The 12,759-nt window shown below is 45.7% G+C and overlaps 4 protein-coding genes across 4 annotated transcripts; all 4 read right to left on the bottom strand.

The window, feature by feature from the left end:
- Nucleotides 1-4,435: 4,435 nt before the first annotated feature.
- On the bottom strand, nucleotides 4,436-5,728 carry F5891DRAFT_1192162 (uncharacterized protein; the record flags this gene model as incomplete). Its single annotated transcript, XM_041367564.1, has 7 exons — nucleotides 4,436-4,462; nucleotides 4,519-4,616; nucleotides 4,664-4,803; nucleotides 4,859-5,091; nucleotides 5,142-5,405; nucleotides 5,468-5,620; nucleotides 5,684-5,728. The coding sequence occupies 7 exons, from the start codon at nucleotides 5,726-5,728 to the stop codon at nucleotides 4,436-4,438; spliced, it is 960 nt and encodes a 319-aa protein (XP_041222798.1).
- Nucleotides 5,729-8,040: 2,312 nt separating this feature from the next.
- Nucleotides 8,041-8,554, bottom strand: F5891DRAFT_911792 (uncharacterized protein; the record flags this gene model as incomplete). Its single annotated transcript, XM_041373637.1, has 3 exons — nucleotides 8,041-8,109; nucleotides 8,168-8,359; nucleotides 8,414-8,554. Coding segments are annotated over 3 exons (402 nt in total), but the record flags the coding sequence as incomplete, so codon positions are not given.
- Nucleotides 8,555-9,795: 1,241 nt separating this feature from the next.
- F5891DRAFT_1243156 (uncharacterized protein) lies at nucleotides 9,796-10,801 on the bottom strand (the record flags this gene model as incomplete). Its single annotated transcript, XM_041369760.1, has 2 exons — nucleotides 9,975-10,801; nucleotides 9,796-9,922 (listed from the first exon to the last, which is right to left on the bottom strand). The coding sequence occupies exons 1-2, from the start codon at nucleotides 10,769-10,771 to the stop codon at nucleotides 9,796-9,798; spliced, it is 924 nt and encodes a 307-aa protein (XP_041222796.1). The 5' UTR covers nucleotides 10,772-10,801.
- Nucleotides 10,802-11,490: 689 nt separating this feature from the next.
- F5891DRAFT_982818 (uncharacterized protein) lies at nucleotides 11,491-12,261 on the bottom strand (the record flags this gene model as incomplete). Its single annotated transcript, XM_041377256.1, has 1 exon — nucleotides 11,491-12,261. One exon carries the CDS (start codon nucleotides 12,259-12,261, stop codon nucleotides 11,491-11,493), a length of 771 nt encoding a protein of 256 aa, XP_041222795.1.
- Between the last annotated feature and the right edge of the window lie 498 nt (nucleotides 12,262-12,759).

Here is a 12,759-nt window from a genome sequence, read left to right as displayed (position 1 = left end):
TCCCGGATGTCCCTTGGTATGTTTTGTTTTTTCTGATTTCAGTCAATTGATCTGACATGGTTTAGATCCATTAGATGATATATACCTTGGGCCAGATGATGAGTTAGACTCTGATTCTGGGTTGTCCGGTGGTTTGGATGTGTTGAATGTGATTCCCGGTATGTTTTCCAATTCAAATGGACATATTCCGCATGTGCAAATTCATGACATACTTCCAGATCCATCATCTCCAGCTCTGGCAGATGGACTGGCCCTGTACGATGACCCGGACTTGTATCTTGGTCCGGAGGATACCTTGATTTCGTCTGATGCTCCGGATGTACCCGACTTTCCTATGGCTGGTGAGGACATTCTTTCTATTTCATGTTCACCTTTCATGGCATTTCCCCAGTGAATGAATCGACTCCGGAGCCTCATCCGGCCACTCCGGTTGTACCAGAGGCACCCATACCTTGTAGGTATAGTCATATCATTTCATGTTCTTTACTCATGCTATCTCCCAAGCTATTTCAGAAACTGCCGAACGTCAATCGCCTGAGCCGGAACTCAACAATGAAGCACTGTGTGCCATGGTTCAGGAGTTCATGCCAATCAGATCTTATGATCAAGCTGAAGGTAAGTATGCAACATTTGATTATTTATCTCTGCTAATATCCTGCAAGTTCAATCAATTGTAGATCGCCTGGGTGATTACCAACAGCGTCATGGAGATCTTCCTGCCCCTACAGTAGCCCAAATTCTTGAGGCTGACAGACCATTCAGGATGGCATGGGCTGAAACATGCGACAAGCTGCGGAAAGCAGATGCTGACCTCCGGAGGATGCAAAGGGTAAGGGAGTCAACCTCCGAAATGCTGAAGATATTAGATACCATCATTGAGGCCTTTGAGGACTCAAGTAACATGTAAATATTGATCAATGTCTGATAGTAGACACATTGCAGTATACTTTACCTGCTAAGTACTTAATACTTGGTACTTGTATACTGTACCTACTCAATAGATAGTCCTTGGTACTTGTATACTCTACCTACCCAGTACTCGCTGACGCCCGATTCCATAACCACGAAACATGAACCATGAAACGCAAAATACTGACACATGCTATCTCCAATGCTCTGGATACCCTGACACCCAACACAGTTGCCAAGCTCCGGGTCGCCGAACCCCGACCTCCGAAATTCAGGACTCAGGACCTGGGCGTCCGGGACTCGGTATTCAGAACAGTGTTGAGTCCGGAGTCCACAATGTCGGGGCTCAGGGTTTTGTCAAATGTGTATGGCAATAACAAATGTTAATTTGAGCGTATTTATACATCTTCCCCCAGTCTCAAATATCACGTGCTGAGGTCCGGGTGTTGGGACTCAGTAACCCGGCACCTGGGACTCCCATATGTCAAGTCACGAGTTCCAATTATTGAATACTGAGGCTTGCATCCAAATTATTCAGTCCCACATATCACTTTGCAAATGCTCAAAATTGAGTATTGAGGTCCGGATAACTATTGGTACATGGTATTCATTTGTTGGAATGTATATAGGTCACAATGCTTGCTCTTTGTTTGATCTTTCACACGCTGTATGCACCATCCACACTAGCCCATCCACATAATGGAACACCAGCGTAAATGTGAACAGCATCCCTCATATACCATGCCCAAGCAATCCGATCCCCTTCCACATCATAAACTCCATGTCTCACAATCCTTCCAGAAAACGCAATCATACAGCCGGAATTGTACTTGAACTCCAGCTGAAGGTTTGGCATTGTCATCCGAGCATTAGAATAGTTCCCCACAGTGGTGAGAATGTCGAAGCATTCAGCAATGGACATGTGGTCTCGATGATGGGGGGTTTCCTGATTGGAAATGATGGAGAGGGTGTTAAACACGGATGCCCAGTACTGCAGGGCCTCCGGCATCTGTGGCAGATCCTTGCTTACTGCTATATTTCCAAGGTTTGACAAGGTTCTCAACCCTGCCCAGTACTGCTCAGGATGCATGACTCTGAGTGCCGCGGACGCGATGGCTGCTGGCCTTGCAATGGCTTTGAGAATATTCTCGCAGGAAGGTCCCTTCAATGATGCAGATACCTCTGGATCTGACACATTCTTTGGGATTGGTGAGTATGACTGCCGGAATCACCATCCCATCAGATCCTACCTCGTGTCCCTGTTGAAACCATGCCGGAGATAGATTGATGCATCCGGGAGTTGGTCCAACATCTTCCGAGCCCCGGTTGAACAACTTTTGATTAGTTCGCCAATTGCCATCAGCCCTTACACTTTTTTCGAGGCTTGGAGCGAGCAAATCGGTGGCCTCCCTGATTTCCTTCTGTAGGTTCCATTAATATTCAATATCCATTGAGTAACAATGTATATTACACACCTGGGTGGTGTCGGTCAGGGCGCCTGGGAGGTACCATGCAATGATGGCACCGGATGCATCGACAATTGTGGCAGGTTCGTCGACCAACCTTTTGCCTTCATGGCCAGGAGGACACCTCTCAAGCAACCTCGCCTCTCTATGTTCATTATGCCCGGTGTCCTTCAGGGAGATCAATTTGCTATATCTTGCAATATCCATCTGCATCTGAACTGTCATGCAGGAATTTGAATGATAAAACGAATTTTCCGAATCTGCACGAAGACCCACTGGGATTTTTATATGCCTTTATGAGTACATCAGCCAAGCGATCGCACGCCATCACCAGATCAGTGTCTAGGTTGGGGGAAGGTATGACTGGGCCTTCTCCAGTCTTCTCTGCCTTGAATTTCTGTTCGGTATATTCCCCTGCTTCATAAGTCACAGTCAGGGCCCAAGTGCGCCAGATGTTTATGCTATCAGGAGGGGAAGGGGAAGAACCATTCATGCTGGATGTTAATCTTGGGAAATCAGACGCTGAATGCTGGATGTCCGGACTTTGGTGTTATAGGGGGTGGAGATAGAGAGGATCAGATAAGGGAGCCTTGGATAATTTTGGCTGTCAAAGATGTATTATTATCCATTGCTCAATGAAATACTACCTGATTGGAAGTGTGCTGGTCATCAGATATTCATTTGTCAACTCCCGGGTCCCAGAACTCGGAAGTCGGTACGGTTGACCCATATTTGGGTGGTCGTAATTTGGCGTCTCGTAGGGCAACACAAGCTTCGCACAGCCATGTCAGGAGATCACCTGCTGGTCTGGGAACTCGGTAACTTTGATTTATTACCTCCTCTGAGTACGGTTGACTCACATTTTGGTGGTCGGAACTTGGCTTCTCGTAGGGCAACACAAGCTTCACACCCCGGATTCCACATTCTGCAAGACAACCTAAGCACCATCAAAGGCCATGTCAAAAGAGCACCTGCTGCTCTCTTCAGAAACATCTCAACTTCGGTTGGCCATTTAACACGGAAAGTATTAACCAAATTATGTGTTGAGTTCCGGGTCCCGGAACTCGGTACAGTTGACTCAAATTCTGGTGGTCGGAACTTGGCTTCTCATAGGGCAACACAAGCCTCGCACCCCGGATTCCACATTCTGCAAGACAACCTGTGCACCATCAAAAAGTATTAACTAAATTATGTGTTGAGTTCTGGGTCCTGGAACTTGGAACTCGGTACAGTTGACTCAAATTCTGGTGGTCGGAACTTGGCGTCTTGTAGGGCAACACAAGCTTCGCACCGCCATGTCAGGAGATCACCTGATGCTCCGGGAACTTGGTAACTTTGATTTATTACCTCCTCTGATTTGGTTGATGTACAACTACCTCAGCTCCATCATGTCTACAATTATGATACACATGGGCCCACTCATCTATATTTTATACCACCCTCGGCCCACCGGTCTAATTAATATGCATCTGGGCCCACCCATATAATACAATATTTTATAATACCCTCGGCTCACCTGTCTAATACAATATTTTATGATACCCTTGGCCCACCCATCTAATTTAATATGTGTCTGGGCCCACCCGTGAATGTGATAACAAGTACCTACCCATCTATCTCATACACATCTACCTTAATACACCCATCTGCATAATATCCAACTACCTCGGCCCACCCGTCTACCTAATATTCATGTACATCAGCCCACTCATCTACTCTATATATTCCCTGCATGGGCCCACCCGCCTCCATCGGGAATAATTTGCCTCCCAGCCCATCCATCATAGTCAAGGATATTGTTATCCTGGGCCCATGGTCCGCTGGCCCGTATCATACGGGATATTATGCATGTCCGTTCCCTCGTATTATATGGAGATAGGTCACTGTAATATGTGTTTAAGGCGGGCCAACGCGAGGTTGGTGAGAACCGTAGCATGGTCTGGATGGTTGACCGGACACTGGTCCAGAACCGACTGAAAATGGTTTACAGTGTTGTTCAGGTGAGAGACTTTCTCGCATCTCATGTATTTGGCAAATTGTTTGTGGCCCGCATCTGTGTCTCAAGCAATCTCGCAGTCTACAAGGGACTGCAGTTTGCATTATGTCAGCAAAAGCTAACACGACAGATACCAGCATCACTCACGTCAAACAGTGCATCATCCTGATCATCGCAAGCGTGTACAATGGCAACCTTCAGCTCAAGGGAAGGGTGGACACTGCGCACGGGTGGGAAGGATATATCTATGAGACGTTAGTATATGTGTATGAATGAGAAGCGAATCACTCACCAAATGGCTCATCTCCATGATCAAGCAGCTCATCCCAAGACATCTGAAGTTCACCGATGAGCTCTCCACTGCCTAGCGTTCGACCAAGCTCAAAGGACGCCCTGATCTCCACTGACAACACAGGTGAGGAGTGTAATGATCTATAAACCGATAATCAGTTCTTGCATAGCGCCCGAAAGTCTGCATGAACTTTACAGAGCGACAGAATTCGTCCACATTACAGATCTATCAGATGATAAGACACTAATGACTGATTTCCAGTGCCTACTGGAGTCAACATTGATGGATATGTAGATGCCAGCAGGAATGCGCTCAGAAGGGACTTGAATATTCTTTCCACTAAGAACTGTAGGTAGAGTGGGAAGATGATGAAACAGATATGAAGGTAATATAGAGGGACTCGCCTTCAAGTCTGATATATCCTTCTTCTAGGCCACTACGTGTGACTGTGGGACGAAACGGACGATGAACGACACACAGCATTTGAAATTGAGATAGGTTCAGAATGAGCAGTAGAAGGCGGAGGGTGGGTGGAATGAGTCAGACCATGGGTGTAGTTCGGCTGAGAAAGAGAAGATGTTACATTCAGGGTTAACCAGGTCATGCTGTGTATTTCCATATTGTCGAGGGCTTGTATTTTGTATGGTAATGCAAACAATGTTAAAACCACTGAAGACGGCAGCTGAATGATTGTATATGACTCATCCGATTGAGCTGATAGCGGGTGAGAAGATGATGTTGCCTGGACAGAGAAATTAGAAAAGAATGTCAACTTGGATGCAACCAACTGTATGAAATATTTACTATGTCATTGGCACCTGTAGGGAAGCCTTGAAAGCTTGAAGCTTGAAGCCTGAAGCTTGAAGGTGATGGGAATATATTAATGGGACATGTGAGCTTCAATGATGAGGGAGAGGACATCGACTTGAGGTGGCTGTCATTGATGTCATCCTCGGACTGCCAATTCAAATTTCTGTTTCAGTACAACTCCCGTGACCATGTTGCACATGTGACACAAACATCAGCTTCTGAGTCGGAATTATTTATAGTGGGTGTTTGACGCATAGTCGTACAGGTCCATCAGTGAACCAGTGAACAAATTAAAATGTAATAATTAGCTATATATAGTTAACAATCACAAGAATCTCCGTAAATCTGGTGGGGGGGTTTACCTTGTGATGTGTGACTTTATGAGGGCAGGAAGAATTCTTAGGTCAACCGGCCAAGGTGTCCTACCCTCAATGCATTATTTTATGTATAAATTGGTCTGCATATCGAAGACATTACCTAAGCCAACCAAGTACATTTTACATTGTTATTGGCGAGACAAAGCATCAAGGTGTCCTATCCTCATTGTATCATTTTATGTGTGAACTCACATGTAATTCAAAGATATGATGCCAGACAAACAAGTGAATTTTGCATCATGACTGTCCAGACAACGTGCCCAGTTCGCCACTCCCATAGGCAAGATGTCCTTGTGTGATGCTAAAAACCCTAAAATTATGTCCCACGTGAACAAGTCAACATACATCTCAACCAATAGGAGAGTCACAGAAGAAAATGCCTGTCTTTGGTACAACATCTAGCACTTAGGCATTCACAATTCATTCGCAAGGCTACACTGTATGGCCAAAGACAGAACATGTTCCCTAAATGAAACATTAAATATATTGCAAAGATTTTTCGAAAACTGTAAAATCATATCCTGCATGAACAAGCACACTTAAAAATTGCTGATATTCAACATCCTCCATTCACAAACCAATTGGCAAATACTAGCATGAGAGGTGCGTTTGAAAAATGAGACAACTGTGGGACATGTCAGCACACCAATATACTTCTCAACTGATAGGAGAGTGATAGAAGAAACTGCCCATCTTGGAGGTGTCATTCTGATGAATGGGCATTCACGACTCATTCCTTATGCCCCATTGTGTGACCAAAGACCGAATTTGCTACCTAACTGGAATGACACGCCACTTGACACCAGATTTTAAACATTATAGGAATTTTTTCTATTGGCAAAGCTATGGGCAACTACCACGAAGGTACTAAATTCTCAGATTGCTTTTGTGGGAGAAGTCAGAGCATTCTGATCCCGTTTGGCAAAGTCATATAATATGTGTTGTTAAGATACCGAATTGGCGGGGACACAACACTTGATGATATGGATACTGCTGAGCAAAATCATAGAGTTTTCAAGGAGATGACAAGCTATGTTCAGTGTTCAATTTAGCAGATACACCGGGTCATCACTCAGACAGGGACATTTTGAATCAGTTGTATATGTGCACCATGAGAACAGGCGATGCTAAGTCAGGAATTTGTTCTGCTGATTCTACTATTCATTGATATTTGTCTTCGTATTCTAATGTCTGCAACATTTTCTTCACCCACCCAATGCACCTATCTTCTGTGAGTATGTGAGCTGAATTTTTTCAGTTCGAGAATGTGGTTGATTCCCTCAACTGAGGTTTTTCTATTTAGAACATGTGCGGCGGTCCATCACACAGCCACGCAACATATCTTCTGCGGTGCAGTCGTCGCTACAGTTATATAAAGTAAAAAGTTCGTTATTGCTTGCTAGCATTAGATGGTACAATACATTTAGTTATAGTGAGCATATCACATAGTATATGATTTGGACTGTCAACCTATCCTCTACAGTCAGAGATTGTGGAACACTGCTCGAACCAAGAGCATTTTAGTGAAAGAGCAGCATTTCTGGTTAGTGCGGTCTTCACCACGGTCGTATAAAGAGACACTTTCCTGGTCACTGGGCAGCATTGGACCTTGCATTAATTTTCATTGCGATCATCATGTTTAACAGTATTAATTGTCATTGAAAATACCTCAAATGACTTGCAATTCTAAACAGATAATTTGATTCGATAATGACTCACAATCACGCAGTTATAGTGTGCAAATATGAATTCATATGCGCAGTAGGGATTATACGATACATTGTAGGTAAAGGAAGAGAAGGAAGTAGACATGAATGTGGACATCTTGGATCAGTACTAGGTGCAGTGGAGACCACAAGGGGTGCGTGTAAAGGAAGGGGGTTAATATAGCGAACGGCAAGAACATGGGACAGAAAGAGTTAGTAGCTTCAGTCAGAGTCAAAAGCGGCGTCCTCCATCGCTTTCCTCTGCTGGGTTAGTGTGTTGATGGACATATGGAATACAATGTCCGGCATCAGATCTTCATGATGGTTTGTTCCAAAAATCTTTCTAGATAGAATGTCAGTTATCCGGGCTGCTACATAAGAAACAACAAAGTCATTACCTAGTCCACCATTCGAGAAGCTTATTCATCCTTCATTGTGCGGCAGGGCCAGGGACATCCTCAAAGAAGTCCACAATGTTGTTCCAGAAGACTTCATAATCAAAGTCGCTGTCCATGGTGCGCCATGATGAGACACCTGATAGAGTGAAACGTACCTGCCATACAAAAGTTAGATGCTAGACATCCAAATAGTAGTTAATACGATCTGCTTACTTGACAAATGACATATGCGATGGCACGAGGCGTGACCTTTCGCATGTTGATGATCAAGGCAACGCACATTTTTACCTTAGTATGATCTGATTTTTGCCGGGCACGCCTGGTGTTCTCAAGAATGTCGGCTCCATCACCATCGCCATCAGCTTCCTTCGCAGAAGAAGGTGATGTAAAGATGGCCTTGAAAGCCTAGGGCGCAGTGAGGAAAAACAGTAACAAAGCAGTAGTACCAAGCCAACTAACCAGAACCAAAAGCTTGGACTTGAGGAAACCTTCTTCAAGGTTGTCACAGTTGACTTTGTAACCCTCACAAGTGAACATCAGCCAAGAGTTCTCCGACATGATGTAATCTGTCGTTTGATCGCAGATACCAGCCTTCATGCTACCCAAACATCAGCATCATGCAATGCTCGACAAGTATTGGTGCTCACCGGTCATTGTTTCAGTCCCACTCACTAGGGCAGAGCAACGCCCAACAGATATCACTTGTAAAGCCTCATGAGTGCTTGTCGTGAGGCTTGATCAGCGGAGATGGTCAAAATTCCTGATTAACCCATGCAGTGATGAGCTCCTTGAGGCAGGAGGTATCATTGCCACGTGCGGCATCTGCTCCTTGTTTTGAGCTAAAAGACAATTAGACAAATTCTTTGCAAACAAATATTACATACCTTTTTTAACATATCTTCGGATTCTTCATGTTCAAATTCTCCAATCTTCTCATGAAACCATGGCAGTGTCCACAAGAGTTCAATGTAGCCCCGTTGCATGCAATCCTGCCTGTATGATAATACAATTCATAAAAATGGTAGAGGAAAGAGTCAATGACGTACTCCAAAGTTGATACCACATTGTCTGAGCGATGTTCATACCTGTGATCATTCTCGTTGACCAAGTCCTCCAAGCTAGTATAGAGGCAGACCATGCGACAAACGGCCCTGCCTTGTGCAACATACTAGCTGGTCTTTCTTCAAGAATAGGTTAATATTAGCAAGTGCGACGGGTAACATGCATGATACACTTACCTCTGTTTGCCTCCTCTCTCTTGCCTCATCATCTCAAGCTCTTCTTCTAAGGCAGCGATACAATGTTTTGCCCTTGCACTAGAAGAGGTAGGCATCGCTTGGGATGGATCTGGGTGTACCAGAGGTAAAACTTGGCATTCGGAACCGTCATCAGAGTCCTGATCAGACGGTGACTCGGAAGGCATGGCGGGATAGAGTGACTGGAAGAAGTGAGGTAATGGAAGAGCAAGGTGAAGCAAACCAATGAGGCGGAGTAAGCCAGAAGGTAAAGGAGAGACAGGGAGAAGCTATGGTGAGGGAACAAGTTCAATGGGAGAACAGAGCGAATTGAAGAGACCTTTTAATATGTTCGGGGATTGACATGATAGGAAAACTTCCTAAATAGGATAATTACCAGCAGCCGGCCCACAAAAAAAAACTCGCCAGTTCCACCCTGGATGTTATATGGCTCCGATCAGAATACGGTAAGCTGAATAACACAACACAGCAAGATGATGAGAATCTGGACAAAAGCCATACCATTCTGGTCAGCAGACCTGTCGCGCACCAATTAGAAAAGTCGTGTATGCCATGGTTGAAATTCGCCACCTGGGAGGCTGGCCTTTAGCGAATTGCACGATGAATCTGATCATCAGAGAGGAGAAGAGAATGATGCCGGTAATGCTTCAAATCTTTGCAGGACAGGGACTCTTTGAGCTCGTCGGGGAACGAGTCTCCATCGTCTGCGGATCTGATAATGTGCATCAACAACGGCTCACGCATGGACCTGATTGATGACCGACCTTTGCAACATGGGCATACGAGAGACTCGATCATCCTGAAGCTCATCATGCCCAAGTGCAGTTAATGACTCCTTCTCACTAGCAATTCCAACAGTCGTGCCGCCGACCTTCACACTCACGCCACCATCACTCTTCTTGACACCCAAAGCAGGCGTTATGATAGGCTTAATCTCTACCTGCACCACAAACCCTTTTTCATGCAAATCATTAAACCACTGAGGCTTTGGAGGTGCCGTCCTGATTTCACTCGTAAGTGGATCTTTTACCGTAGACACCTGATATTGGGCTGTGGGCAAAGTCAACCTTAGGAGATGTTGCAGTGGCCGATTAGCATTCAGTCCTGATGAGTGCAGTGGCGAAGCAGGAATGGTGTATACATTTGAACTGATGGGTAGGTTGGTTGTACTTGCACTGGGAGCCAGTTCCATGCCGTTCTCACGGGAGATTTCGAGGGAGATAAACTTTGCATTGTCTTGTGGATGAGGTGTAATAAGAACTTTGTAGCCCACTGGATAGAGTTTTGAGTCTACAACAATTTCGGCAATGAGAAGATCTGTGGAATGTCTGATTTCACCCTTCAACGTAAATGCAGAGGATGATTTCAAGGGCTCAGAGGTAGAGCCTACAGAGGCTGAAGAGGTCCTGCGAGGATATGGCGTGGATGAAGGAATCGGAGATGGAGGGAGTTCGACTGAATTGTTCACCTGAGCCTCAGGAGTAGGACCAAGAGTTGGCAGACCCACTCTGCTCAGCCTAGCAGTGAGATCATCAGGTTTACTTGATATGGTACCGGGCATCGTGAGCAACACAACACTGCAATGTGTTTGTGTTACGACGTGTGTCGCGTGCGGACTGGGATGATCTAACAGCGACGATCACAAACAGTGATATCTCGTGCTGAGAGTCCGAGGTCGGCTTCCACAGAAGAGCGGAAGTTGCGTACGTTCACGGAGGCGAACGATGATAGCGGTTTACAGGCAGAAGGGGTCTCAAGTCCTTCTGAAGGTACGGATCTGATGTCAAGCAGGTAGCTTTAGCAAGACAAGGAGTTCAAGGTAAAACCCAGTAGGATTAAAGTAAGGAACATCTACTTTAATCCTCGACCTTATATAAGGCTACTCTATCGTATCTAAGCTCAGCTTGAAGCTGGGTTCTAATCTGCTTATCTATCGAGTCAGAGATACCATGCATGAGGCAGGCTTCTATCTAGGATAAGGACCGCGAGGCGTCCTTCTATCAGTACATGAGGCAACACGAGGCTTGCCTTCTATCTTGATAACATATATAGGTTTTCTAGACCTATGTCGTCATATCATGTAAGCGATCCAGATCGCTTACCTAATCCGGCATCTTCCGGACTTCTCTTCTATTCATAATCTATCATCAAGGCCTAAAGGCCCGGTTATCGTATCGTTGCCGTGCGAGGTGGCAGAGGGCTGGTCGTGTAGCTGGGGGCTCACGTAGTGACTGTAACATTACCCCATTACTACGCACAAAGTCACCGGCTTTGTACATCTTAAACGTCTTCCTCCATTGTAGCAACAAGTGGTGCGGGGGTTGCTGACGTGGAGACGGAAGGTACTGAGGGAGTTTCGGGGGCAGGGGAAAGTTCAGTGGGATGCTGAAGTTCTAGATCCGCGAGTGCCTTGTGGTTATGCTCCCAATCTAAGAGAGCTTCGAAAAACTTCTCTTCATCGCTAAACTCTTGGAGTACAATGCGTCCGTTGAGTCGCGGGCAGTGGACCGACAGATGGTCAGGCCCTAGTTCATCGCAGATGCAACAAACATAATCTGGACATCTTCTGAACTGATGTCCGTATCCTCCGCAGCGCTTGCAGAGCGTCCTACGGGTTCGATCTATGGTAGCCGCCTTTCTTCTTAGCGGGCGTACCGGGCGGGGTTCTTCTATAACGGGCTTCACTTCAACTTCTTTTATCGCTAGGTCGGTGATATCAGAGAAGTCGAGGGGGAGTAGGTGAAGTGCGAAGTTTCTGATCCGCCGTTGCAGATGAAGTATAGCAAGTTTCCGAGTTGCTTCATCAAGGTCAACACGATTGGCTACATCTTCCAGCAGCTTCGTGGTTCGTATAATGCAGACGGTGAGGGAGGTGCTCGCCGCAGTTCTGGCGTCTTGTTCACCAAGGATTTTGTCGATCGCTTGGGAGTACGCGGGGGTCAGGATAGCGGCTTCATTGAACGCGCTATTTTCTGTCATCCTGAGGACGATCCCGTAGTCGGAGTCCTTCAGTGTAGTCTTGATAGAGTCGTTATCGATGGAGTTTGTCATGATGATGATGGAGGTTCGTTGGGAGAGATGTTCGGGGATCGAGAGGGTTTATAACCTTCTTCCAGATCAATCCAAGCTCCGATTCATTCTAAACTTATCTTTATCGTTATCTCTTATCGTCTTTATCTAGCCATGAGGCTAACTCGTGTTCAAGATTCTTCTTCGCTATCAGAGGGAAAGTGCCGTGATAGGTACTATCATCCTTTATCTTTGTTTGAAAGATCAGGTCGTCATCAGAGGGTGGTCGTCATTGCCATGATGGGTTCTAGAGGGTTCCAAGGGCTTGCAGGAGTTTCCGTGGAGTTCGTTTCGTGATAGTTTAGCCTCGTTCCGGAGGTCTGATCTTTTTATCTTCTGTAGAGATCTATTTCTAGATTCTTTATTAGATGTCGAAGGTGGGGGTCCGAGCGTGGGTGCCAAGGCTTGCAGGAGTTTCTTGGGGTCGTCCAGCGGGGAGATCGTCTTCTATTACCCTTTGTTTATATATGGTCTACTCGG

Source organism: Suillus fuscotomentosus (genome assembly GCF_016647785.1).
Source record: "Suillus fuscotomentosus strain FC203 chromosome Unknown F5891scaffold_48, whole genome shotgun sequence".
Taxonomy (NCBI): Eukaryota; Fungi; Basidiomycota; class Agaricomycetes; order Boletales; family Suillaceae; genus Suillus; species Suillus fuscotomentosus.
This window is presented reverse-complemented; position numbering and strand designations above follow the sequence as displayed.